Source organism: Pituophis catenifer, unplaced genomic scaffold (genome assembly GCF_029215685.1).
Source record: "Pituophis catenifer annectens isolate HBS135680 unplaced genomic scaffold, rPitCat1.0.hap2 SCAF_14, whole genome shotgun sequence".
NCBI classification, from domain to species: domain Eukaryota; kingdom Metazoa; phylum Chordata; class Lepidosauria; order Squamata; family Colubridae; genus Pituophis; species Pituophis catenifer.
The window spans coordinates 13,918,261-13,943,972 of NW_027256894.1; the positions used below are offsets into that span (position 1 = coordinate 13,918,261).

The window sequence follows — 25,712 nt, forward strand, 5'->3', positions numbered from 1 at the left end:
AGAGTAGAGTAGAATAGAATAGAATAGAATAGAATAGAATAGAATAGAATAGAATAGAATAGAATAGAATAGAATAGAATAGAATTCTTTATTGGCCAAGTGTGATTGGACACACAAGGAATTTGTCTTTGGTGCATACGCTCTCAGTGTACATAAAAGAAATATTTTCTTTTATGTTCATCAAGAATCATAAGGTACAACCCTTAATGATAGTCATAGGGTACAAATAAGCAACAATATCAATATAAATCGTAAGGATACAAGCAACAAAATTACAGTCATAAGTGGAAGGAGATGGGTGGTGGGAACAATGAGAATTCCATCCTCCCTTTGCCTGACTAGGTGCACAGAGTGGCTGAGACACCGAGCTTGTCAATCAGAAAGGTCGGCAGTTCGGCGGTTTGAATCCCTAGTACAGGTCTCCTGTGTGAGCAGGGGGTTGGACTAGATGACCTCCAAGGTCCCTTCCAACTCTGTTACTGTTACTTTAAGAAACCCTGATTAATAATTGGATTGAATTTTATTGTAGAACTCAGTTGAGCCGAGTGCAGGACAAGAGCGCTGAAGAGGAAAATAAGATGCCTTTCTATCTTCGGAAGCAGCACTTTGATATCCCTCCACCCACTGAAAAAGACTGGATTAAAAAAGATGAAGAAGAAAATTTCTTCCTCAGTGACCCTGACCAACTCCTAGATACCTTGCCTCAGCCTTTCTGCATGATCAATAAAATATTGAAAGACTTGTTTGAAAGAGCCTGGGACCGAATTGAAGAAAGGCGCCCGTTACAAGAGATGAAGCAGCAAAGTTTCACACCCTTATTCTGTCGCCCTACAAATAAATTCATGGTAATCTAAAGCTCTTTCGGATAAATAATCCAAGGAAATCTTCCTATGTGACATTAGCACCATATTTTATTTCCTCCAGTGTCATCCTCTTGGACAATCAAACTGGTTTTATTTTGGCTTAACTATGGTATGCTTTCAAGGGACGCGGTGGCTCAGTGGCTAAGATGCTGAGCTTGTTAATGGAAAGGTCGGCAGTTCAGCGGTTCGAATCCCTAGTGCTACGTAACGGGGTGAGCTCCCGTTACTTGTCCCAACTTCTGCCAACCTAGGAGTTCGAAAGCACGTAAAAAAAAATGCAAGTGGAAAAATAGGGACCACCTTTGGTGGGAAGGGAACAGCGTTCTGTGTGCTTTTGGCATTGAGTCATGCTGGCCACATGACCACGGAGACATCTTCGGGCAGCGCTGGCTCTTCGGCTTTGAAATGGAGATGAGCACTGCCCCCTAGAGTTGGGAATGACTAGCACATATATGCGAGGGGACATATGGTATGGTTTCAGTGAGATGTGACGAAGACATAAATCTAAATATTTCTAAATCATCCCTTCGCCCCAGAGATCCCTTATTTATAAAACCATTTATATCAAAACCATTAAAAGTACCAAAGGTTTATTAAACATGTTTTTAATGATGCCAAAGATGTTAAAGCATGGAACCATTTAAAAATCAGATGAAGTAAAGAAAAATATCCCCACATATAATAGACATTGTAATATGGAGGGATTGGAATTATGATGGTATTCATATTGCATGTTCACGTTTCTGAGGTAGACATCATATTCTCTTTTGAATGTTCGCGTTTCTGAGGTAGATATCATGTTCTCTTCTTTTGAATCTTCCCGTTTCTCAGGTAGACATCATGTTCTCTTCTTTTGAATCTTCCCAGGTTTCAGGAAGGGTAAACTGCCTGTCAGCTTCCGAAGGGTACATCTTTGTAGGACATTCCACCGGGATTTCTGTCTTCAGCTCAACCACCTGTGAGAACTTATGTTCTTGGGAGGCCACCAAACTTGAAATTTGCACCATTCAGCTGTCAGTCCTCGGTGGAGTCTCCCATCTTCTTGGAACGGTGGATGAGATGGGTAGGTAGCTATGCATTTATATTCTTTAAGAATGTGTGATTAATTTGCAGATTGGTTTCACAATTTATTACACTGTCTTCAGCAAAGTCTTGCAATATGAGTTTCAAGTTTTTCCTATTGAGTAGCCGGAGAGAATAAATTCTTCAAACAGAAGAGAATTTACACGATTTGTTATTTATGGTAGCATTCTCAGCCAATCAAAGTATGGTTACTGAATAAATACAGGCACCATATGGGGTTTTGGTAATGAACATGAAGGAAAAATTGCCCTCCCCTAGAATCATTCTTGTTCTGTTTTCCAGGTTTTGCACGTCTTTTCTGCTTTGTCAGGGAAAACCTCCTGCATATAAGATCCATAAACGAAGTGGTGAGTTTGTCTCGTATTAGCTGCTAGTGCTTACCTTTATCTACCTTGTCAATTTTCAGCTGTCTAAATTCCAGATTTTTGAACATCCCAGTTATTAATGTCCATTGTGGGATGCCTGTATTGCAGTAATCTTAAAAATGTTACGTTTTTGATTGAATTTCTATTGTTAAGAGTTTAAAATCTAAGGAGAATCAGATCTGATTAGTTAGTACCGTATTTTTCGGAGTATAAGACGCTCCCCGACTGTAAGACGCACCTATCTTTTTTGGTGAGGAAATTGCAATTTTGCCTCCCAGCAATTTTGCCTCCCAGCAATTTTGCCTCCTTGCAGCAAACAGCAAACAGCCTGCTTTACTTTCATTTTCGTTTTCAGCATAGCTTGATTAGCACAAGAAAAAAAAAATCTGCTCCCAGCAATTTGCCTCCTTGCAGCAAGCAGCAGAGACCCACGCAACACAGCTGAGAGCAAAACAGTTGAGAGTCGGGAGGCCGATCCAATCAACTTGTGCTAATTAGGCTGTGCTGAAGCTGAAATGGGCTATTTCTTCTTGCTGCTTGCTGCAAGGAAGTAAACTGCTGGGAGGCAGAGGCCAAAGAGTGGGGGCCAGTGGGTGGGCAGGGCTACATCCGGTGTATAAGACGCACCCAAATTTTCACCCCCTTTTAGGGGGAAAAAGGTGCATCTTATTATACTCTGAAAAATATGATATTTAAAGGGAAGACTTTCAGGACTATAGACTAGATTCAAAAGGAAAAAAAAATCCAGGAGAAAGCTGTGTCAAACCACTTGTACACTGCGGCCAACAATACTGCATGGACACTTCAACTTGAAGATTTCCCTTTTTTTCTTTACTAACTGGGAGGATGCTTTTCACAAGTGTCTTAGAAGAAGAGGTTGTAGAAAAAATGGTTTTAAAAGTAAAAAAAAAAAAGTTGGCCATGCCCACCCAGTCACATTAACCCCCCCACCAAGCCACGCCCACAGAACCGGTAGTAACAAATTTTAGATTTCACCACTGACCTCCTTGTTGTTCTACTTACCTTCCCAAGCCTCCTTTTGGTGCGCAGTGCACATGTGCACGCACAACTCGTGTTTGGTGTGCACTGTGCATGCACATGTGCAGTGCATGTTTGACGCATGGCATGCATGCGCGGCCAGCGAACCGGTAGTAAACCAGTTCAGATTTCACCACTGCCTCAGATCTTCTCCAATAAAGACTTTTGTTCTTCTGTCAAACTTCTCAGGGAGCTGTGCAGCTCTGCGGCCAAAATAACGTAGTATTGCACTCCTTGCTATCCTGGTTGAACAGGCGTAGCCTGATCTCATATTTCGTATTCTCCTGTTTGACAGGAAGATATCAGCAAACGGAACATCTGCGTGGCACTGGAGCTTTCGCAGGAGAGTGACTATGCAGGATTCCTGCTACAAGGCAAGTCTTAGTCTCCCTTAAGCATCTGATGGGCTTGAGGTCCAGATCGCCAGTTGGGTGGTTTTGATATAAAATAAGTCTTAAAAACTAGCCCTTCCTACTGACATACTTAATTGGTTCTACTGATCATGAAATTTGTTTTGAGTCTAAACCCTGCAGGCAGACAATTATTTTTTTAAATCTATCTATATCCAGCCAGGCTGGCTGGCTGGCTGGCAGCTATCTAGTTATCTAGCTATCTAGCTATCTAGTTACCTACCTCATAGCTATCTATCTAGCTATTCATAGATTTCATAACCTTGGCATGGTTTTGTTATTTTCCTTTTATATGGAGATGTGAAATACATTTGGATATGTTTATAATTCATATAGAAGGGATGCAGTGGCTCAGTGTTAAGACGCTGAGTTTGTCGATCGAAAGGTCGGCAGTTCAGCGGTTCGAATCCCTAGTGCCGCGTAACAGGGTGAGCTCCTGTTACTTGTCCCAGCTTCTGCCACCCTAGCAGTTCAAAAGCACGTTAAAAAATACAAGAAGAAAAATAGGGACTACCTTTGGTGGGAAGGTAACAGTATTCTGTGCGCCTTTGGCGTTTAGTCATGCCGGCTAAATGACCAAGGAGATGTCTTTGGACAGTGCTGGCTTTTCGGCTTTGAAACGGAGTTGAGCACCACCCCCTAGAGTCGGGAATGACTAGCACATATGTGTGAGGGGAACCTTTACCTTTATAATTCATATATACAGTAATTTGCACCATAAAGAGGCAGCTTGTTTTTTTCTTTCTGTAAAACCTGATTTGTATCATAACATGCCATTATCTTGTTAAGAACAGTTGTGTTGAAATCCAAGCTGCATTATTAACACAGGAACTTTCCAAATAGTATTTAAGAGTTCAGGTTTGGAGACAACGAATACTTTTGAATGTATGTTTGCTTTTTTTTTTTTTTTTTTTTTTTTTTTGCACTTTGCAAATCAGTTTCGAGCAGTTCTTCTGCCACTGACTTCCCTTTTATATATACTCAGAAGTTTAAGGAATTTCCATCAGAAATTTTCTAAAAGTCCTGTGAACTGCTTGAACGGTGGTAGACAATTTGCAGCCTCTAAAATCTTTCTTTTCTTTTCTTTTACTCCAGTCTGAACCCGTTCCAACTGTAGAATTAAATTTTGGGTCATTTTAAAATGGAAAACATAAAATAATTTTTGTATCAGCATATACAGTATACGCTGCCCAGAATACCTTTTGGTGAGATGGGCAGCTATATGAATTTGACAAATAAATACATAAATATGCTTTTTAAAAAGCAACAACAGAAAATCTTAGCTCAACTTGTATATGTCCCACTTTGTCTCATCCCCTGCAGTGGTCCTGTCATCCATCTAAACTGGACAACATTTACAGCTCCTATTTGTCCATCTTTTTCTTGATAGTTCTTGAGCACGGGCAAAAAACTGTGAATCTGGTATTCTTGTTATGGGACACAGTTAATCATAAGGGCCCTTCTGTATTTTAAAGGACTGTGAGACCTTTCTTCTCCTTCCTGATTGCTTAATGTGCTTTCTTCTGATTTCTCAATAAAGGCAGCTCTGATTCTTGGCTGGAGATTTATCGATTGCCTAAGGATGCCTGGCAGAAGGAGACTGAACAACTCCATACAATTGCTCTCCCAGGTTCAGGATTTGTCAAGGACACGGGACTCAACCAGCTGCCAGTGCAAGAGAAATTACCAGAGAAATCTATGGTAAAAACCACTTTTTTAAGAGATCCGAATGCTTAGCAGCTCTAAAAGTTTTCCATCTAACTAAAGAAATATCACTAATGTTCTCAAGGCACCTTACTGCTAAGCTACCTCGATTCTTAGGTAAAGGTAAAAGGTTCCCCTCGCATATATGTGCTAGTCGTTCCCGACTTTAGGGAGCAGTGCTCATCTTCGTTTCAAAGCCAAAGAGCCAGCGTTATCTGAAGACGTCTCCGTGGTCATGTGGCCGACATGACTAAACGCCAAAGGCGCACGGAACGCTGTTACCTTCCCACCAAAGGTGGTCCCTATTTTTCTACTTGCATTTTTACATGCTTTCAAACTGCTAAATTGGCACAAGTAATGGGAGCTCACCCCGTTACGCGACACTAGAGATTCGAACCGCTGAGCTGCCGACTTTTCGATCGACAAGCTCAGGGTCTTAGCCACTGAGCCACGGCGTCCCTATTTTCTTAACCCAACATTTAAACCATATAATCTGCTATCAACATTGATGTTGCTATGTACTACAACATAGGTATGGCTGGAGAATGAGCCCATATTTCTCTTAAATGTGTTGTTAAAAGTGCCTAAAACAGCTCTGTTGGTCTATGGGGCTCTTCCTGAGAATTAACCTTAATTCTGGATTATTTCCCTTCTTTAAATTTATATCTGGTGATGCCAGATAGAAGCATCGTGGCATTTTCTTCTGCTCTCTAGGATGTCTCTTCCCATTTAGGAATTAATGAGTGGATCTTCTTTTATTAAAACGAGCCAAGATGGTAGAATCCTTTTCAAATAAGAATCAGAACCTCTAATGGCAGTGTTTCTCAACCTTGGTAGCTTGAAGATGGGTGGACTTCAACTCCCAGAATCCCCCAGCCAGCGCTGCTGGCTGGGGGATTCTGGGAGTTGAAGTCCACCCATCTTCAAGCTACCAAGGTTGAGAAACACTGCTCTGTGGGTTTGTGGTGTTGCTGTTGTTTGGTCTGGGGGTGCTAAGAGCTGAACTAATTCCATGGGAGTGTAGTTTTACTGTAAGTAGAGTCAGAATTTCAATCTAGGTCCTTCTAGTGTTGTTCTACGCATTTCTGAACCATGGGTGTTTTTCTATTTCTGTAGCACAAGAATGTTGATATCCAAGTAACCGAAGATCTGGTAAGCAACCCTGACTTTGAACTCTATGAGTTAAATGGCTGAAACAGCCTTAGTCAAACAACTAGATTGTCAAGAAGTCTGCTTTGAGAAGGAGTTTATAATATGGGGCACCATGGGTACATTTTTAATTCTGTATACCGTATTTTTCAGAGTATAAGACGCACCTTAGTTTTTGGGGAGGAAAATAAGAAAAAAAGCTGATTGGCAGGTGGATCGGCCTCCCGGAATACCCCCAATCAGCTGTTCCCAGAGGTGAATTTTAGCAACAGGTTCCTTGGTTGTGAGCTCTGGGCCTTGGCACGCTTTTGGCACGTGACAGCTAAAAGATCAGCCATCACTGATCTAGTTGTTTTAGTACGGCACCACGCTAAGCATCTGGTACCAAATGTTGACAAAACGACGAAACATTGCGACATGACAGCTTAGAGTCCGCCTTTCAAAATCTTGCACCCTGATTCTTGACACAAAGACGTAAATTCTCATTGGGATGTCGCAATACATGTTTCATCATTTAACCCCTTTCAGCTCTGAGCTCTGAGGAAAGTCTGTAAAGTCTTCAGCCTGATTAGTTAATTATGTCTGAAGAGGAAAGTTTTTAGGACAGGGCAGCAATGTCACCCAGAAGTCTGCGGTCTCCTTTAGACTGTTGGGCATATTTGGAATATTTCAAATTTAACCTTGGGCTGTTAAGTTTCAGCCGATTTCTAAGACTGTGGGCACCTTAGAAGATGCTGACTGGTAGGGAAAGGACAGTAGTAAAGTGATTGATACTGTCTCCAGCCAATCACAAAGCACCTATTTACCATTTATGATGTTGCTATTCTCCTCCTCCTCCTCCTCCTCCTCCTCCTCCTCCTCCTCCTCCTCCTCCTCCTCCTCCTCCTCCTCCTCCTCCTCCCAAATCTCACTCCTTACTAGCACTGATGATTACCTAGTCCGGGTAATGAAGCATGTGCAAGAAAAGCACCAAGCTCAGAGACCTCTTCCTCTTCCTCCTCCCCCTCCTCCCCCCCCCTCCTCCTCCTCCTCCTCCTCCATCTTTCAGAAAGTCACAGGAAGCTGGATCTCTGCTAGCCATTGCAGAAAATGACTTTAGTGCCCACAGAACCATGCTGTGTATTTATAGTCTAACCAGAAACCGCTCAACTCCTAAAGTCCTGATTTTTAATCAAGGAGCAGCAATAACACACTGTTCAGAATTACCATTTTGATTCTTTGTAGGATTTGCAACAGCTGCTAACCAAAATTGAATCTAAGCTGCTTCCCCCCGTTCTACTGCTGAAGGTCAGACCACCCAAACCTCTTTCAGGTTAGAACCTACTCAACTCCTTTCTGCTTTCTCAATGTTTGTGCTTCATTGCGCTGGGGCAAGCAAGCAAGAAAAATCAAACTATGGAAAGCAATAGGTTCCTGCCAGGGATGCTATTCAGCAGGTTCTGACAGGTTTCCGGAGAACCGGTAGCGGAAATTTTGAGTAGTTCGGAGAACTGGCAAATACCACCTCTGGCTGGCCCCAGAGTGGGGTGGGAATGGCGATTTTGCAGTATCCTTCTCCTGGAGTGGGGAGGGAATGGGGATTTTGCAATATCCTTCCCCTGGAGTGGGGAGAGAATGGGGATTTTGCAGTATCCTTCCCCTGGAGTGGGGTGGGAATGGGGATTTTGCACTATCCTTCCCCTGGAGTGGGGAGAGAATGGGGATTTTGCACTATCCTTCCCCTGGAGTGGGAAGGGAATGAGGATTTTGCAGTATCCTTCCCCTGGAGTGGGGTGGGAATGAGGATTTTGCAGTATCCTTCCCCTGGAGGGGGAAGGGAATGAGGATTTTGCAGTATCCTTCCCCTGGAGTGGGGAGAGAATGGGGATTTTGCAGTATCCTTCCCCTGGAGTGGGGTGGGAATGGGGATTTTGCAATATTCTTCCCCCTGGAGTGGGGAGGGAATGGAGATTTTACAGTATCCTTCCCCTGCCACGCCCACCAAGCCACACCATGCCCACCAAGCCACGCCCACAGAACTGGTAGTAAACCCCCCCCCCCCCCAGAGGTGGGTTTCAGCAGGTTCTGACCAGTTCTGGAGAACCGGTAGCAGAAATTTTGAGTAGTTCAGAGAGCTGGTAGTAAAAATTCTGACTGGCCCCGCCCCCATCTATTCTCTGCCTCCATAGTCCCAGTTGATCGGGAGGAAATGGGGATTTTGCAGTATCCTTCCCCTGGAGTGAGGTGGGAATGGAGATTTTACAGCCTCTTTCCCCTGCCACGCCCACCAAGCCATGCCATGCCACGCCACGCCCACCAAGCCACACCCACAGAACCAGTAGTAAAAAAATTTGAAACCAACCACTGGTCTCTTGAGAATATTGGACGCAATAATGTCTGAAGACACATATCCCTCCTGGGGCAGCTTTACAAGGTGCAATGAATCAGCCTTGTAAAACAAGGTCCAACATTTCTTCTTTCGTAACAAGCGAAAGAAGCTCTGCTTCATTTCCTCCCCCCCAAACCTCCCCAAAAGAATGAAGCCTTTTGCCTCTCTCAGTCCAATTAATATAAATATTTCATTACCCCATTATTAAAAAAGTAGTCAATGCAAGCAGTTACCAACAATTATAATAGTGTGGCAATAAGAATTAACATAATTAACACAAACCTCTTAGGCAAGATTAGAAAGGTTTGGGTCAGCAATGGTGTTGGCTAACTGGAATGTCAGATTCTCCGCCGGCGTTTGTTCTGAGCAGACTCCTCGTCCTGACAAAAAACCCCTTTTTATTAAGTTACTGTGAATTCTTCTCATTCACATTCAGCAAAGTCAGTCAAGGATGAATTTACAGTCACAAACCTTATCTGGCTTGGACAGCTGCCAGGCCGATAGCTTCAAAACTTGGCAAGGAGTCTCCGAGAGTCATGAACTAATTGTCTCCTGCAAACTCCACTCCCCTTTTGCTCCTTTTTTATTCCCTCTGGGAGGGGCCATTCATCGTCCACCTGTGGCCTTACTCCTGAGTCGACCCTTGTTCCTTAGCTGTTCCCTTCTCCTGGCAGCTCTGCACATGCACACACTGGGAACAGGCTCCAGCTGTTCGTCTGCCCCACTGATGTCCGACTCTGAAGGCAGCTGACAACTGTCAGACGGCCCTGGCCTCATCTCTGCCTCCAACACTGAGTACTCATCAGAGCCTTCCCCAGACTCCAGGACCAGCCCATGTTCCTCCCCAACCTCCTCACTGTCTGAGTCTGCCACCAGCTCCACTGGCTGCTAGCAGGCCACAATAGTGTTTGCTTATGTTTCTTAGCAATTTTGAGATATGAGGACTTTGACTCCCAGAATTCCTCAGCCAGCATGTGTGGATTTCAGCTTTCAGAATTCTGGGAGTTGAAGTTCGCACATGTTTAAAGATGCCAAGGTCAAGAAACACTGCCTTAGAAATAAGCCTCACGATATTCCTTGAGATTTGCTCCCAGGCTTTCAACCTGAGCCTCTTAACTTAATCAATTAACCTATTTCTTTTTTTTCTCCTAAAAGTCCAAGGATTAGGGCTCCCCCAAATTAAAGGTAAAGAAGCAAAACAAACAGAAGTGGGTTTCAGGAGAATTGGATTGATGGAAACGGGGTGGGGGAGGGGTGGGGGTGGGGCTTTCTAACACCGTTTTGTTGAAATTCAGCAAGTGCATTTAGGAGTCCATTTGAAGCTTTAATGAAGAGCGACGAAGGACATGTGATCGGCATGGGCTACAACAACTTGATCCGAGAGTGCCAGATGGAGTGGCTGCAAGAGATTTTTAACAGCAAGTTCCAGCAGTATCTGGAGATAGAGGAGGATGTGGAGAGCAAAGAGGAAACACCGAGGTAAGAGGAGGAAAGGATCTGTTACTACTGTTGATTTCCAGTGCCATTGTTGAGAAAATATAACCATGCTATGTAATTCTATTGGGACGCAGTGGCTCAGTGGCTAAGACGCTGAGCTTGTCGATTGAAAGGTCGGCAATTCAGCAGTTCGAATCCCTAGTGCCGCATAACGGGGTGAGCTCCTGTGACTTGTCCCAGCTTCTGCCAATCTAGCAGTTCGAAAGCACGTAAAAAATGCAAGTAGAAAAATAGGGACCACCTTTGGTGGGAAGGTAACAGCGTTCCATGCGCCTTTGGCATTGAGTTATGCCGGCCACATGACCATGGAGATGTCTTTGGACAGCGCTGGCTTTTTGGCTTTGAAACGGAGATGAGCACCGCCCCCTAGAGTTGGGAACGACTAGCACATATGTGCAAGGGGAACCTTTACCTTTACCTTTATGTAATTCTGTTGCTGAGATAAAACTGGTAAGGCGCAGGGACCTTCACCTGGTTTCCTAAGATGATCTGATAATGTTTTCCTGATTTTTATAATAGCCTTCCCATAGTTTTCCCCAGTCATTTTGGCCTTCAGGATTTGAACTGTAATAGATTTGGAGGAAGCCACCTTACAGAAGGCTACTTATATGTACATTTTAATTGGAAGATAGGAATAGCAGTAACCCTTCATAGCGCTTTACAGCCCTCTCTAAGCAGTTTACAGACTCAACATATTGCCCACCAACAATCTGGGTCTTCATTTTACCAACCTCAAAGAAAAATGGAAACTTGATTAACCTTGAGCCAGTGAGGATCAAACTGCTGGCAGTGAATTAGTCAGCAATACTGAATTCTAACCGCTGTACCCACTATGGCTCCTCCTCCTCCACATTGCGAAAATGTGACCAATGTACAGCTAACTCAGAGGTGGGTTTCAGCAGGTTCTGGAGAACCGGTAGCGGAAATTTTGAGTAGTTCAGAGAACCGGTAAATAGCACCTCTGATTGGCCCCACCCCCATCTTTCTCTCCCTCCCAAGTCCCAGCTGATCGGGAGGAAATGGGGATTTTGCAGTAACCTTCCCCTGGAGTGGGGTGGGAATGGAGATTTTACAGTACCCTTCCCCTGGAGTGGGGAGGAAATGGAGATTTTACAGTATCCTTCCCCTGCCACGGCTACCAAGCCATGCCACGCCTACAGAACCGGTAGTACAAAAAATTGAATTCCACCACTGAAGTAACCCTAATAAATAACACTCCTTCAAACCAGTGTTATTGGCTTCCTTTAAATCTCTCGCTAACACGCGTGTTTTCACGAACTGTCCTCTCTTGTCTGTTTTAGTTGTGCAAAATTCCATTTTCACTTACCTGGCCGCACCTTTCAAACTGGAACTGAATTAAAAGCCGAGACAGGTAATTTCCCACGCTGGGCAGGACCTTTTAATAGTCCTGACGAAACTCCTTCGGCAGAATTAAAGAGTTTGAATCTGAACGCAGTCAACATGTTTAGGCCCCAGGAGGTCTGCGTGCTCTTTGGGTGGGATTTGAACTTGCACGTTTCTTTCCTGATTTTCGTTTTCCCAGGCTCCTTCCAAAGGAAAGAACAGGGGGGATGGGAAAATAAAATCCTCTGCCTTTCAAATCTTTCTCAGGGCCTTATCTCAGAGATCCTTTTGTTCTGTTTACATTTTCTAGATGCGCCTGTCGCCTTCAGTGTTCACTGGAGCAATAGCCACAATCTTTGCTTCTATTCCCTGAGTCGTCCACCCAAGGAAAAACCTGGTAATGCTATTCCGGAGTCCCCCTACAAGAATTTTCTGAAGTTTTACGTGCATTTCAGAGTTTCTGGTGATATATTTCAGATGCCTCAAGGCATAATCCTCTGTTTGTTTGTTTTTTTTTGGGGGGGGGGGGGGCACTTGAAATGCAACAACCAAATCATGGTATCAAATCATATTTCATAAAATAGAGGGAAAAAAAGAGTATAGGGCATCTGAATCATGAGAATTTGGCATTGGGAGTCGCCGCATGATTTTTGGCTCCATTTATTAGCAGAAAAACAAGAAAAGCAAAGTCTGTATAGTTTTCGGTCTTGAAGTGTAGCTTTAGGCAGGCCGCTTTTATAATTAGCCACCTGAAAAATTCTCTTTTCCAAAATGTACTTTGAGATTACGCGTTTTACTAAAGCGTAGTTTGCTTTTACCATAGTTGCGCTGAATATGCTACAATTGATCAACAGATTAACAGAGTTGGAAGGGACTTTATAGGTCATCTAGTCCAACCCCCCCCCCCCACTCAAGCAGGAGACCCTACACCGTTTCTGACAAATGGCAGTCCAATCTTTTCTTGAAAGCCTCAAGGGATGAAGCTCCCACAACTTCTGGAGGCAACTTCTGTTCCACTGGTTGATTGTTCTCACTGTCAGAAAGTTCCTCCTTATTTCTAGGTTGAATCTCTCCTTGGTCAGTTTCCATCCATTATTCCTTGTCTGGCCTTCAGGTGCTTTGGAAAACAGCTTGACCCCCTCCTCTCTCTGGTAGCCCCTCAAATATTGGAACACTGCTATCATGTTTCCCCTGGTCCTTCTCTTCACTAGACTAGCCATGCCCAGTTCCTGCAACCATTCTTCATATGTTTTAGTCTCCAGTCCCCTAATCATCCTGATTGCTCTCCTCTACACTTTTCCTAGAGTCTCAACATCTTTTTTATAGTGTGGTGACCAAAACTTAGATTAGATTCATGCAACATTTGTAGGCATAAATTGCAGTGGCTATGTTTACATGACATGTTAAGACGAAACCAGGACTGAAAGTCACTTCAAGAAGGTTTAGCACAATGTGATTATTTAGGTTCTGGGTCAGACAGTTGGCCCATCTCATTCAAAGCTCATAAATGCGAAAACACATAATCAAGCACCACCATGGGATCCTGGATTACCAGCTTCTGTAGTAACTTGATAACAAGGTGGATTCTGCTTACTCCTACTGTATGTGTAGCTGTGTGAATCAAAAAGAAGAGAGGTGGAGAATCTAGAGTGGTTCTAAGCAGAAGATAATGTTCTTTTCCCTACTATGAGGACCATCTCTCATATGATCTTCTGTTCCTTCCAGATTCTGATCCCAAACCAGATATTATCTGGCCATGCGCTGCTCCGATTGTATATTCAACTGTCAGCTCTTGCTCGTCTTACTTCGCTTTTGCCTGTGAAGATAGAGTCATTACTTTGTGGGACATATCAGTCGGTGAGCTTTTTCCCTATCAGCTTGGGAAAGTTAGAAAAAGGGAAATTCCCCACCCTGAAATTTGAATGCAGTGGCAAACAACTTTTTTAAAAAAAAAAACAAGAGATTTCTGAGTTGGGCCAGGACTCCCCTCTTTAAATAGATGGGTACCATTTTCCTCCTCCACCTCCATATAATCAAACATCTTATTTTATCACATGCACACCCAGGGGTGAAATTAAAAAATTCTGTGGGCGTGGCTTGTTGGGGGGGTGTTCATGTGACTGGGTGGGCGTGGCCAACTCGACATCACTCACATCGAGGGGCTCCTCACTGCCCCCCCTCCCAGCCACTCCTTGTCACGAATGGCAGGAAAACGGGGAGGGGAATATTCCTGCCTACCATCCTTCCCTCAATCTATGCTGAGATTGAGGAATGGATGACAGGCAGGAAAATCCCCTTCCCCATTTTTCTGCCTTTCACAAAAACGGCTCCATTCCAGCTGCTCCCGTCCCCCTCCCTCCTGGAGACCACCTTAAAAAGGACAGGCTGCAGCAGCTCCGTTCTGATAGAGGGAGAAAAGTTAGCATTCTCTCTGCTGCATTTAACATTGAATTCTATGGCAGAGAGAATGCTAACTTTTCTCCCTCCATTGAGAAAGGAGCTGCTGCTCCCTTTATGGTTCCCTCCAGGCCCCCTCCCTCCTGGGGACTACGTTAAAGGGACAGGCTGCAGCAGCTCCGTTCTGAATGGAGGGAGAAAAGTTAGCATTCTGTTTGCTGCATTTAACATTGAATTCTGTGGAATATTGAGCGGCCGGAAGAAGGTGTGGCCAAGGAGAGGTAATTACCACCGGTTCAGCCAACTGATGCCCATAATCCCTAGCGGTTTGCCCGAACCGGTCCAAACCAGTAGGATTTCACCCCTGTGCACACCCCAAATTAAATTTTGTTGGAAACCTTGTGGGAGAGTTTGGACTTCAAATACTTCAATATTTAGGGGATTGTCCAATTCTAGAAGACTTTGGGGAGTATGCAACATGGGCTGGGCTTGTAATTTAGTTTCTAAGAAGAAACCTAATGGCATTTTTGGACAGCTTAGGCCAGTGATGGCTAACTTTTTTGCGGGGGGGGGGGGGGGTGTCATGCGCGTGTGTGCCCATATCCATAATTCAATGCACCCCACCCCCCCACACATGCGTGCCTGACCTCCCTGTGCTCCCCCCGCTTTTGACACGCGATGGAACGATGGGCCCAGTAGGCCCATTTTTCGCTTTTCCCAGGCTCCAGAGGCTTTTTAGGAGCCTGGGGAGGATGAAAACAGCCTTCCCCACCCTTCCCGGAAGCCCTCTGGAGGCCGGAAACAGCCTGTTTCCTGACTTCTGGGGGACCCAGAAAGCCTGAAAATCAGCTGACCGGCTCACGCATGCGCGCTGCAGCTGAGGTAGAGCAATGCTCGCGTGCCTACTGATATGGCTCCGCGTGTCACCTGTGGCACGCGTGCCATAGGTTCGTCATCACGGGCTTAGGGTAATATCCACTCTGTACTGATTTCTTCAGAAAGCTGACTCTGGCATAGTGAAATAAGCTATTAGGATAACCTTGATGAAGAGGAGCTTCCCACCCTAAGTCTTCGTTTGTGGTCTTCTAGGGTTTCCATTGTGTGCCATGGTGCTTCCAGAAAACTACGCTGCACGAAACATCCAATTCATGCCACGTTTGCTACCATCCAGAGAGAAAACATTTTGCTGTAGTAAGGATCCTGCCCATACCATGGTGCAACTTTTGGTGCTCTGCACAGATGGATCACTTCACCTGCTCACATCAGGGACCAAAGAATTTAAGTCCAAATTATTAGGAATTAGGTGAGGCAACCCACCTAAAGGTCCAGGACATTTGGACAAATTGGGATGATTCCCATGAGTGGCATTCTCTGGCCTTGATTTCCCACGAAGAAGAAATACATCCCATCTTGCCAACTCCCGTGCCATGACGAAGAGGCATTACATTTTATTGCTGTTGGGGGATGTCCCAACATATGACAAGCCAAGATTAGTCATGTCCTTATTTGCAAAGAGTGTTGGGAATTGGAATCCACTCTAGTTGCAAAGTGAGGGTGTTTCTTAAAACAGTTTAAGGATGTTGTTCATTCTTAATTCATTCTGTTTGTTCAAGAAAACAAATCAGAATTTATGAGCGTGGATTGGGAAAACAAAGTAATAACTATGTCGGGGCAGATGTATGAGAGTCATAAACATGCCAAGGAAAGAATGTTTCCATTGAAGAATGTAAAGATATACAAACCCAGTTCAGAGAACTGGTTTATAATTTTTTTTTAACCCTTCTTCCATCCTTTTCCATGGCCTGTTTTCCCTAATTTCACTATCTATTGACACGTTCTTGGAAGTTCAGTGGTACTGTAACATTTCATTTTACTTAATAAAGGCCAAATCGATTTGGGATGGTGTTTTCTCATGGCCAGAATGACTACTATTGTTTTCCCCCAAGGGACAGAAATTTAATCTTTGGAGATTTTTAAAAAAAAAGTTTAGTGGGACCTTCTGGTGCCATCCTAGAATGTTATCCTACTGGCATGAGGACTGATAACATATTCTGTGTAGAAAAATGGAATTCTGAGAAGAATTTTTCTGACACCTGCACACACTGTCTCTAGACTGATTTACCATATTTTTCAGAGTATAAAACACATCTTTTTTCCCCCCAAAAAGAGGGTGAAAATCTGGGTGCATCTTATACTCCGAATGTAGCCTTGCCCAGCTTCTCAAACAGAACTTCAGAGGCTTTTTTTCTGAAGCTCTGTTTCGGAGGCTTTCAGAGGCAGGAAAAAAAGTTTTTCCTGAAACAGAGTTTCAGAAGTTTCAGAAGTAGAAAAAAAAAGCAAGGCACAGAGCTCACAACCAAAGAACCTGTTGCTAAAATTCACCTCTGAGAACAGTTGATTGGGGGTATTCTGGGAGGCCGATCCACCCGCCAATCTATGTACTATCAATGAGCCTTGATAGTACAGTGGTTTAGTGCACCCTGTTATTAACACAGCTGCCTGCAATTTCTGCTGGTTCGAATCTCTCCAAGGCTCAAGGTTGACTCAGCCTTCCATCCTTTCTAAGGTAGGTGAAATGAGGACCCAGTTTGTGGGGGCAATAAGCTGACTTTGTATAAAATATACAAAAGAATGAAGGCTATTGCTTAATGCATTGTAAGCCGCCCTGAGTCTCCGGAGAAGGGCGGCATATAAACCAAATTTTTTTTAAAAAAAAAATCAGCTTTTTTCTTATTTTCCTCCCCAAAAACTTATACTCCGGTGCGTCTTATACTCCGAAAAATACGGTACTGAATAAACTGAAATAGGGTTATTGGGCAATAAATCCCATAAGTCTTTACAATCATTTGTAGTTCAGAATCGAAGGAGGACTGAAAACATTTCTCTTAAACAATTGTATGACTTATGCCTCTCTTGGTCGTGAGTACGCTTTCCTCAAGATGCCAAGTGAAAAAAGTACATAAAGTCTCTTTTTTTAAAATAGGCCTGAGGTTCCTGATCAGACAATCAGCGCTGTGACGACCATTCCAACTTTGCCCAATGCTGTGAGTGCCGTGTTATTATTTCCTTAAAATGTCTTGACTCTCCACATCCAAGAAACTTGAAGGTGGGAGATCAGGGAGAGATGCTTAGCGATGAAATTAGATCTGTGTGTTGATATGGCAGAGATGGCTAAATTATCAATGCTGTACCAGACCAAGATCCATGTTAATGGTGGTGGTAGCATTTAAAAAATATATATATTTGTATCTCATCTTTATTATTATTATTACAAATAATTCAAAGCGGCAAACATTAGAACAGAACAGAACAGAACAGTTTATTGGCCAAGTGCAGGAGTGGGCTTCAAAAATTTTAGCAAGGGGTTCTCTGCCTGGTTGCTGGATGGGCGTGGCCATGGTGGGCATGGCCTAGTCAACCTCCTGCATCACGGCGGGGGGGGCATTTTTGCCCTCCCCGGGCTTCAGTGTGTTTCCTTGAGCCTCTAGGAGGATGAAAACGGTCTCCCCAGGCTCCGGAGGCTGTCTGGAGGCCAGAAACGGGCCTATTTATGGCCTTGCCGAACTTCCAGTAGACCCGTTTTTTGCCCTCCCCGAGCCTCCACGCGCACCCTGTACTTACCTGCATTGAAAACGGGCCGTGTGCGGACTCCTGGGAGGGGCGGGGCAAGACGGGTGGGCAGGGCCATCCAGGAGTAGGATTTGGGGGTTCTCCGAACTGCACAGAATCTTAGCTAGAGTTTCTCCCGAATCCCTGCAAACCCCCAGCAGCCCACCCCAGTCAAGTGTGATTAGACACACAAGGAATTTGTCTTTGGTGCATATGCTCTCAGTGTACATAAAAAGAGAAGATACGTTCGTCAAGAATCATAAGGTACAACACTTAATGATAGTCATAGGGTACAAATAAGCAATCAAGTCATACTAGGAAACAATCAATATAAATCGTAAGGATACAGCAACAAGTTACACTCATACCGTCATAAGTGGGAGGAGATGGGTGATAGGAACGATGAGAAGATTGATAGTAAATATATTCAACAAACCTTCCTTCTCCTATTGTCGCCACAATAATAATCTTGTGAGGTGAGTTGGGCTGAGAGAACGGGACTGGCCCAAGGTCACCCAGCTGCATTTCATGGCTAAGGTATGACTAGAACTCCCTGTCTCCCAGGGATCGGCCCAAAGTCATCCAGGTAGCGTTAATGCGTAAGACGGGACTAGAATTCACAGTCTCCTGGCAATTGGCCTAAAGACACCCAGCTGGCTTTAATGCCTGAGGCAGGACTGGAACTCACAGTCTCCCCTTTCCAGTCTGGTACCTTAGCCACTAGATGAGCTGGCTCTTTGTAAATTGTAGCTGTTGGCTTAACAGATAGAAGTTGGGTTTGTGGGGAGGCTGCTGTAAAAACCAAGAGTGTATGGAAGATCTTCCTGTCATTTTTCATTTGTGCCAGGTACTAATTTTCTTCTGGATTGGCGTCATTAATCTGATGGACACCACGACAGATGAGATCATTTGCCAATTCATAATGCCACCTTCCTACAAAGTGGCATCACCTTGGCAGCCAGTTTTTTCCATGGATACAAATGGCAGGTGGTTGGCCGCCCAAGGTAAGGAGTTCTGGAAAATGGACGGGCACCACAAACACATAAGGAGAGGCAGGGTATATTTTCTTTCTTTAAGCACGTCTCGAATTTCTTCAACTGCTTTCTCAGCTCTCAAGTGCTGACTCATCTTCAGCTTTTCTTTCTGTTCCTACTTTAGAAGAGGGCTGTTAGATCCTGCTAGTACAGGGGTAGGCAATAGTGGCCCTTTTACAACCTCTGGACTTCAACTCCCAGAATTCCTGAGACAGCTTGGCTGTCTCAGGAATTCTGGGAGTTGAAGTCCACAGGTTGTAAAAGGGCCACAGTTGCCCACCCCTGTGCTAGTATCCTCCTTGGAGCACTTCCACAGTGCCATCATTTTATAAAGCATTTTTGAAAGTGATTAACCATTGTTTCCATGTTTGTTGGTCTCAGAGCACTGACAGGTAGCTCAGTTTGTCTTGCTTGCTTTCTCTGTTACTATCATTCTTGATTAATCAATCCAAAGTGGACCTTCTAAAATAGCATTTAGCAATAGCAATAGCACTTAGACTACTGATGGCTAACCTTTTCCGGATTAAGTGCCCAAAGCACATGCCCGAACCCAGTGGTGAAATGTAAAATGTGTTATTACCGGTTCTGTGGGTGTGGCTTGGTGGTGGTGGGGGTAATATGATTGAGTGGGCATGGCCAACTTTTTTTTTTTCAACTTTTAAAACCATTTTTTCTACAACCTCTCCGTCTGAAGAGGTTGTAAAAAAATGCTTTTAAAAGCCTCTGACGATCCCAGCTGAGTTGCCTGATGGGCAGAGGCTTTTTTTTTTTTAACATTTTTTCTACAACCTCTTCAGCCGAAGAGGTTGCAGAAAAAAATGCTTTTAAAAGCCTCTGACGATCAGACAACTCAGCTGGGATCTCCAGAGGCTTTTAAAAGCATTTTTTTTTCTACAACCTCTTCGGCTGTAGAAAAAATGCCTTTAAAAGCCTCTGACGATCCCAGCTGAGCCGCGCGATCATCAGAGGCTTTTTTTTTTTTTTTTTACTTTTAAAAGCATTTTTTCGGCCGAAGATGTTGTAGAAAAAATACTTTTAAAAGTTAAAAAAAAAAAAAAGCCTCTGATGAGGTGGGCGGGGTAAGCGAGCGGTGACCGGGCCGGGGACGGGTTCGGGGGCGTGGCCAGCCAATGTTATTACCGGTTCTCCGAACTACTACAAATTTTTACTACCGGTTCTTGTGAACCAGTGCAAACTGGGAGCAACCCACCACTGGTTGGGCACCATTAGTCCAACCAGGCCAAGCCAGGATCACAGCTTAGCATTAGATTTACATGGAAGGAAGGAGTGAAATACATCTCTAATTCTAAGCTTGCAACTATACAGGGGAGTCTAAGGCTGGTAAATCAGAAATGGAGACCATCTGTATTTATGACTTCAACACTTATTCTTTCATGGAAACGTTTGCTGCAAAAGCTCAGGATCTACCTGCTGCCTTTCCAGAACTGACCTGGGACAAACGTTGCGATCTTTTTTTAAATAACAAGTAAGTTGACAACTAAGCCACATTCCCCTATGGCAGTGTTTCTCAACCTTGGAAGCTTGAAGATGGGTGGACTACAACTCCCAGAATCCCCCAGCCAGCGCTGCTGGCTGGGGGATTCTGGGAGTTGAAGTCCACCCATCTTCAAGCTTCCAAGGTTGAGAAACACTGCCCTCATTGCTTATTCTTAAGCAATGAGGCTAACTTTTTTCATGGATGACTTGCTCTTTTTTTTTTTTAAAGGCAAAATTGGTACCCTTCTAAAACCGCTGCCAAATTATCATTCTTTTTTTAAATATATAATTTTTTAATATTTTATTTTAATACAAACAATCCATCTTCCATTAAACAGTGTGTCAGAAACGTCTTGTATAACAAGATTTACAGCCATATTCATTATTTGTCTACTCTTAACTTAATACTGACATACTGTACATAGGATATCCAATACTGTAACAATCCTTTTCTTGACTGATTTAATTCTATCGATATATTTTTCTATATTTCACTAATCTACTTTTATTTCTAACTTTCATATTTATTCTCTAGCCATCGATAAAATAGTTCCCATATAATACAATATTCAAATTATCATTCTGAAAGGCAGAATTAAATATATTGTAAGACGGCATGTTAACTGCATTTAATGTCTTTTAATTTCATGACATGTGAGATTTTTATTTATTTGTTTATTTTTTTGCTGTCATTTTGCCCACAGTTTAGCTTGGTCCATGTAGTCTTTCTGGAACATAGTCCCTAGCCAAAATCAGTCCTTCCCTCTCAAAAGCTTCTTTAAATCTTAGAAAAGACCTTAACCCTTTCTAGCTGAATTCTTCTTCCAGTTCTAGTTATTCCAGGGGTGGGGAAAAAACCCTTATAATTTCCACAGTACTTTCTTGAAATGTGCACTTTATCCATAGAATCACTAGATGGCAATATGACATGGGTAATGAATTTATGACTGGTTAGCTAAATTATACTTAGAAGATGAATAAGAGATAGGTGTTGCTTCAAACAAATGAGGAATAATGTGTAATAATTATGCAAGTTACAGTCAAGGAAAGTTCCAATGGTGCTTATTTGGTTTCATTTTAGCTTGTTATGTGAATTCCAGACTCTAAGCCTACAGTCATACTTCAGCAAATGATGGCTTAATATAGTGCCATCAAACTGAGTCACTCTTGGTTTTATCTAGCCCGGTGCTGTCCATGGTGACGGCTATTCATTTTTAATTCTTCAAAGCAAAAAAACCCCAAACCTTTTAATGGGAATGGTCAAAGGACAGACTTGTGTCCTAGACGATCAAGGCCCTTGTTTTTGTTCCGAGGCCATTTCTTTTCAAAGGGCCACAGTATTTCCTGCTTTGCTCAGCATTAGTTCTTTTACTATCATGGTTTGTGGGGAATGACCTTGAGAAGACACAGCCAAGGGAACAGTGACATAAAAGGCAACTGAGTCCACAGATTATGGGAAGAGCAAGAAGCTCAGAAGTGACCTTCCCAGTTTCTTTGCCTGTAAAGGAGACGGTGGAGGGAGAGGTGTATTTTCAGACTTACACAATTCTCTTCGGGTAGCTTCACAATAACAGAATAACAGAGTTGGAAAGGTCCTTGGAGGTCTCCCTGATTAAGCAGTAGACCTTATACCATTCCACACAAACAGTTGTCCAATCTTCTTAAAAACCTCCAGTGTTGGAGCATGTACGACTTCTGGAGGCAAGTTGTTCCACTGATGAATTGTTTTAACTATCAGGAAATTCCTCCTTAGTTCTAAGTTGCTTCTCCCCTTGATTAGTTTCCATCCGTTGCTTCTTGTCCTGCCCTCGGATGCTTTGGAGAATAGCTTCACTCCCTCTTCTTTGTGGCAGCCCCTGAGATATTGGAAGACTGCTATCATGTCTCCCCTAGTCCTTCTTTTCATTAAACTAAATATACCCAGTTCCTGCAACCGTTCTTCATATGTTTCAGCCTCCAGTCCCCTGATATGTATATTTACTATGTGTGTGTGTACACAAACACACACATACACACAATAAAATAGATTAGCTTTTCTGGTCATATTTCCTGTCTTGTCTACCTCATAAGGCTGACATGAATTTTGCAAATCTGAAAGTCCCCATCAGGGTTCCAAGTAACACCCACAACGAAATAAAACTCCCAAGACTTGAAGTTCCTCAAAGCTTCATTTTATTAGAGATGTCATATTGGTACATCTGGGAAAACCCGAATCTGAAAGCTTCTGGGTTTTCCCCACTCAAAGGAAAGTCCAAGTCCCTTCCCACTGCCCCCACATGTCCATCACATGGTCCAATCAAACATTGTCCCAACTGGAGATACCTCCCAATTCCAGCCTTCCAGGTGCAGGGCAAGTTGTCCTTGACTTCTTGAGAAAGGAATGTTATTATGTCTATATATCACCCATGCTCCATACCATCCCCCCTCCCAGTTTCCCACAGTAGTAAATGTGGCAGGTCTGAAGGCCTAATACAAAAGATGGCTTCCAGGCCTGACAGGACCTCTTTTCCCCATCTCCTTTCCAGCTCAAGAAATCAGGGTCTCTTCTTAGCCTCTTACCCTGTCCAGGGGTGGGTTCACAGGGGTTCAGAAGAACCTCTAGCTAAGATTCTATGCAGTTCGGAGAACCTCCAAATCCCACTCCTGGCTGGCCCTGCCCACACCACTCCACCCCTCCCAGGAGTCCCCACGCGGCCCGTTTTAGATGCAGGTAAGTGCAGGGCACACACGGAGGCTTGGGGAGGGTGAAAAACGGGCCTAGCAGAGGTTCGGGAAGGCCAGAGGGCCTCCAGAACCTGGGGAGGCCATTTTCACCCTCTCGGAGGCTTGAAGAAAGCCTCCGGAACCCGGGGAGGGCAAAAATGTCCCCCCACCACCACCGTGGTGCAGGAGGCCAACTAGGCCATGCCCGCCATGGCTACGCCCACTCAGCAACCAGGCAGAGAACCCCTTGCTAAAATTTTTGAAGCCCACTCCTGACCCTGTCCACATTCCTGTTGAGAGCTCAGGTGTCTTTTCTCTGACCCTTTCCTTGCTGAGTGTCATTGCTCCGTCTTTGATGGTCATTCCCACATACCATGACAGTTACCTTTTGGATTGTGTCTCTTCTTCCAACTCTTCACACTCCAAACGGAGGGAGCTTGCAGGAATTAAACCAGAGACGTAAGAACTGTTGGGCGGAACACATTTCCAACATGCTACCCTAACACTCCTTAGCAGAAGCAGCTGTTAAGAGCAATGCCCTATTTATAGAACTCTTTCGCCGATCTGTTTGCAAAGGCTGCTAAAATCCTTTTCCTGGGAGCGCTGTGAACACTTAAAAGTACCCTACAAATTCAGGAGCTACTGTTTGCGGGCTGGAGAACGTGGTCGCCAATCACTTAACCCACCAGGGAATGAAGACCCAATGGGTTCAGCCCAGAGAGCTGGAATCACTGTTTTGTGTCTCCTGGCTAGTTTGCAGAGGCTGTCCACAATTAGCCAACAGATGCCCGAATGCTGGAGCCAGCTGCAGGATTATGCAGCTACCTTGAAAAGGAAGATGTTTGGTGAAGTGAACGTGTATCAGGAGTCCAGGTTGGTTCTCTCCTTTGTTGTCGTCGTCCCTTGTTCCCCCCGCCCCCCGGAGACAGATGCTGAACCATATAATTGCTTTGACCAACCCAGAACAGATGTTGTTCTTTGTATTTCCTATAACAAAGATATTTTGCATGTCAACTCAGGTTAATATCAGGCAATAGAGAATTGTACTCCAAAATATGAGCATGGTAAAAGATTGAGTTCCCTATTTCTATACTCATCTCCTTCATTAGCCGGGTTAAAAATGTTCCCATGTTTCCTTCGCCCCACAGCTTTCGACAAGGTTTGCTACACGTCACGTTTAAAGGCACGTAAATGAAGAAGGTTTTTTTTTTCCCCCACCAGAAGTGAAATGAAAAAGATTAATTAACCTAACCACTCGGTGAATTTTAACAGCCAGAATTCTCAGCAATGGCCATGCTGACGTGGGCATTTTGGGAGGTGACACCCACTCGTTTGAAAGGTGCTTCAGGCTGAGCAAAATATTTTGGCTATAATTAGACAGGTTTTGAAACAGGGCAGCTCTTTTGAGGATTATTTGCAAAAATCCTGTTGTGTTTGTCCTGTATATTTGCAATGATGTATTAAGGAGTTAAGGGACGCAGTGGCTCAGTGGCTAAGACGCTGAGCTTGTCGATCGAAAGGTCAGCAGTTCAGCGGTTCGAATCCCTAGTGCTGCGTAATGGGGTGAGCTCCCGTTTATCTACCCTAGCAATAATCTGTCCATACCTCTTGATAGGCCTTCTATTGAAGGGCAGGCAATCACTGGACAATAGAAAAGTAAAAACGTACTTAAGGGATACTTGATTCACTAGCCACTAGGAATCCTGACCACTACTGATATATATCTAGAATCCTGTGCATTTGCCTTTTGGTGCAATACTTTCGACATTATGTTGTTTCCAACGTCATAAAAATGAGCTCTCTTACATTAGTTCTTTTCTGTTTTAGCTTTTTTCCTGGGCCTAGTGAAGAAGTATTAAATATTGACCCGGTACCTGAAATACCATCAACCTAAGCAGCAACTTTGCCATCTGATTCCATTTTTGGATGCTTTTGAATAACATCTGTTTTTTTGCAAATCACTTCATTTAAAAAGAAGGAACAAGGTCAAAAACCAGTTGTGGAAGAATTCAACGTGAGAACAGAATCTCCCGCTGCCTTTAGAGGTTCAATGAGTAATCTCTGTTATACAGTTCAGAGTGCAGGAGATTGGGACCAAATGCCTGGGAAATTAAGGTCCATGATGCTAAGGAACACACAAGAAATCTCTACCAATATACTTGTTCCTCTTCCTTTTTGCATCTGCTCTGACAGATCAGAAGCCTGCAGATAAAGCCTTCATTTGGTTATTTGTTTTGTTTTTTTTAAAAAAACAAGATGGACCTGAGCAATAGATGTCGTTAGTACTCTTTTTACAAATAAACATAGCTGTTACTGTCACAATATTGGAACTTTCAGAAAGTGAAATAATCTGGTGCGATCGGATTCCAATTTCAATTTCATTGGGTAGACGTCCATCGATGGTTAGTGGTATCCCCAAGCCAATAGAAGGCATTCTTCAACATCCTTAAGAATCATCATCCATTTAGGAGGATCAGATGTAACGACAGATGATGGTTTAGTAGCATTATGTGAGCAAACGAAGAGAAACTTGGGGATCTTTTTCCTTTTCTCCCCCCTCCCCCCATCGCAATTCCGTTTCTTTGATTCCATTCAATGTCACCCTGAAATAATTGATTGCTGATTCACAGAACATTTTAAGTTCATAATGT

General features: G+C 43.7%; 1 protein-coding gene across 1 annotated transcript; it reads left to right on the plus strand.

The window, feature by feature from the left end:
• The first annotated feature begins 578 nt into the window (after nt 1–578).
• On the plus strand, nt 579–24,955 carry WDR93 (WD repeat domain 93). Its single transcript, XM_070953730.1, has 17 exons — nt 579–845; nt 1,731–1,926; nt 2,229–2,293; nt 3,645–3,727; nt 5,304–5,460; nt 6,580–6,615; nt 7,837–7,924; nt 10,276–10,459; nt 11,779–11,849; nt 12,132–12,218; nt 13,547–13,678; nt 15,308–15,521; nt 17,202–17,262; nt 18,675–18,831; nt 20,188–20,347; nt 23,815–23,934; nt 24,889–24,955. The coding sequence occupies exons 1-17, from the start codon at nt 579–581 to the stop codon at nt 24,953–24,955; spliced, it is 2,145 nt and encodes a 714-aa protein (XP_070809831.1).
• Nucleotides 24,956–25,712: the final 757 nt, after the last annotated feature.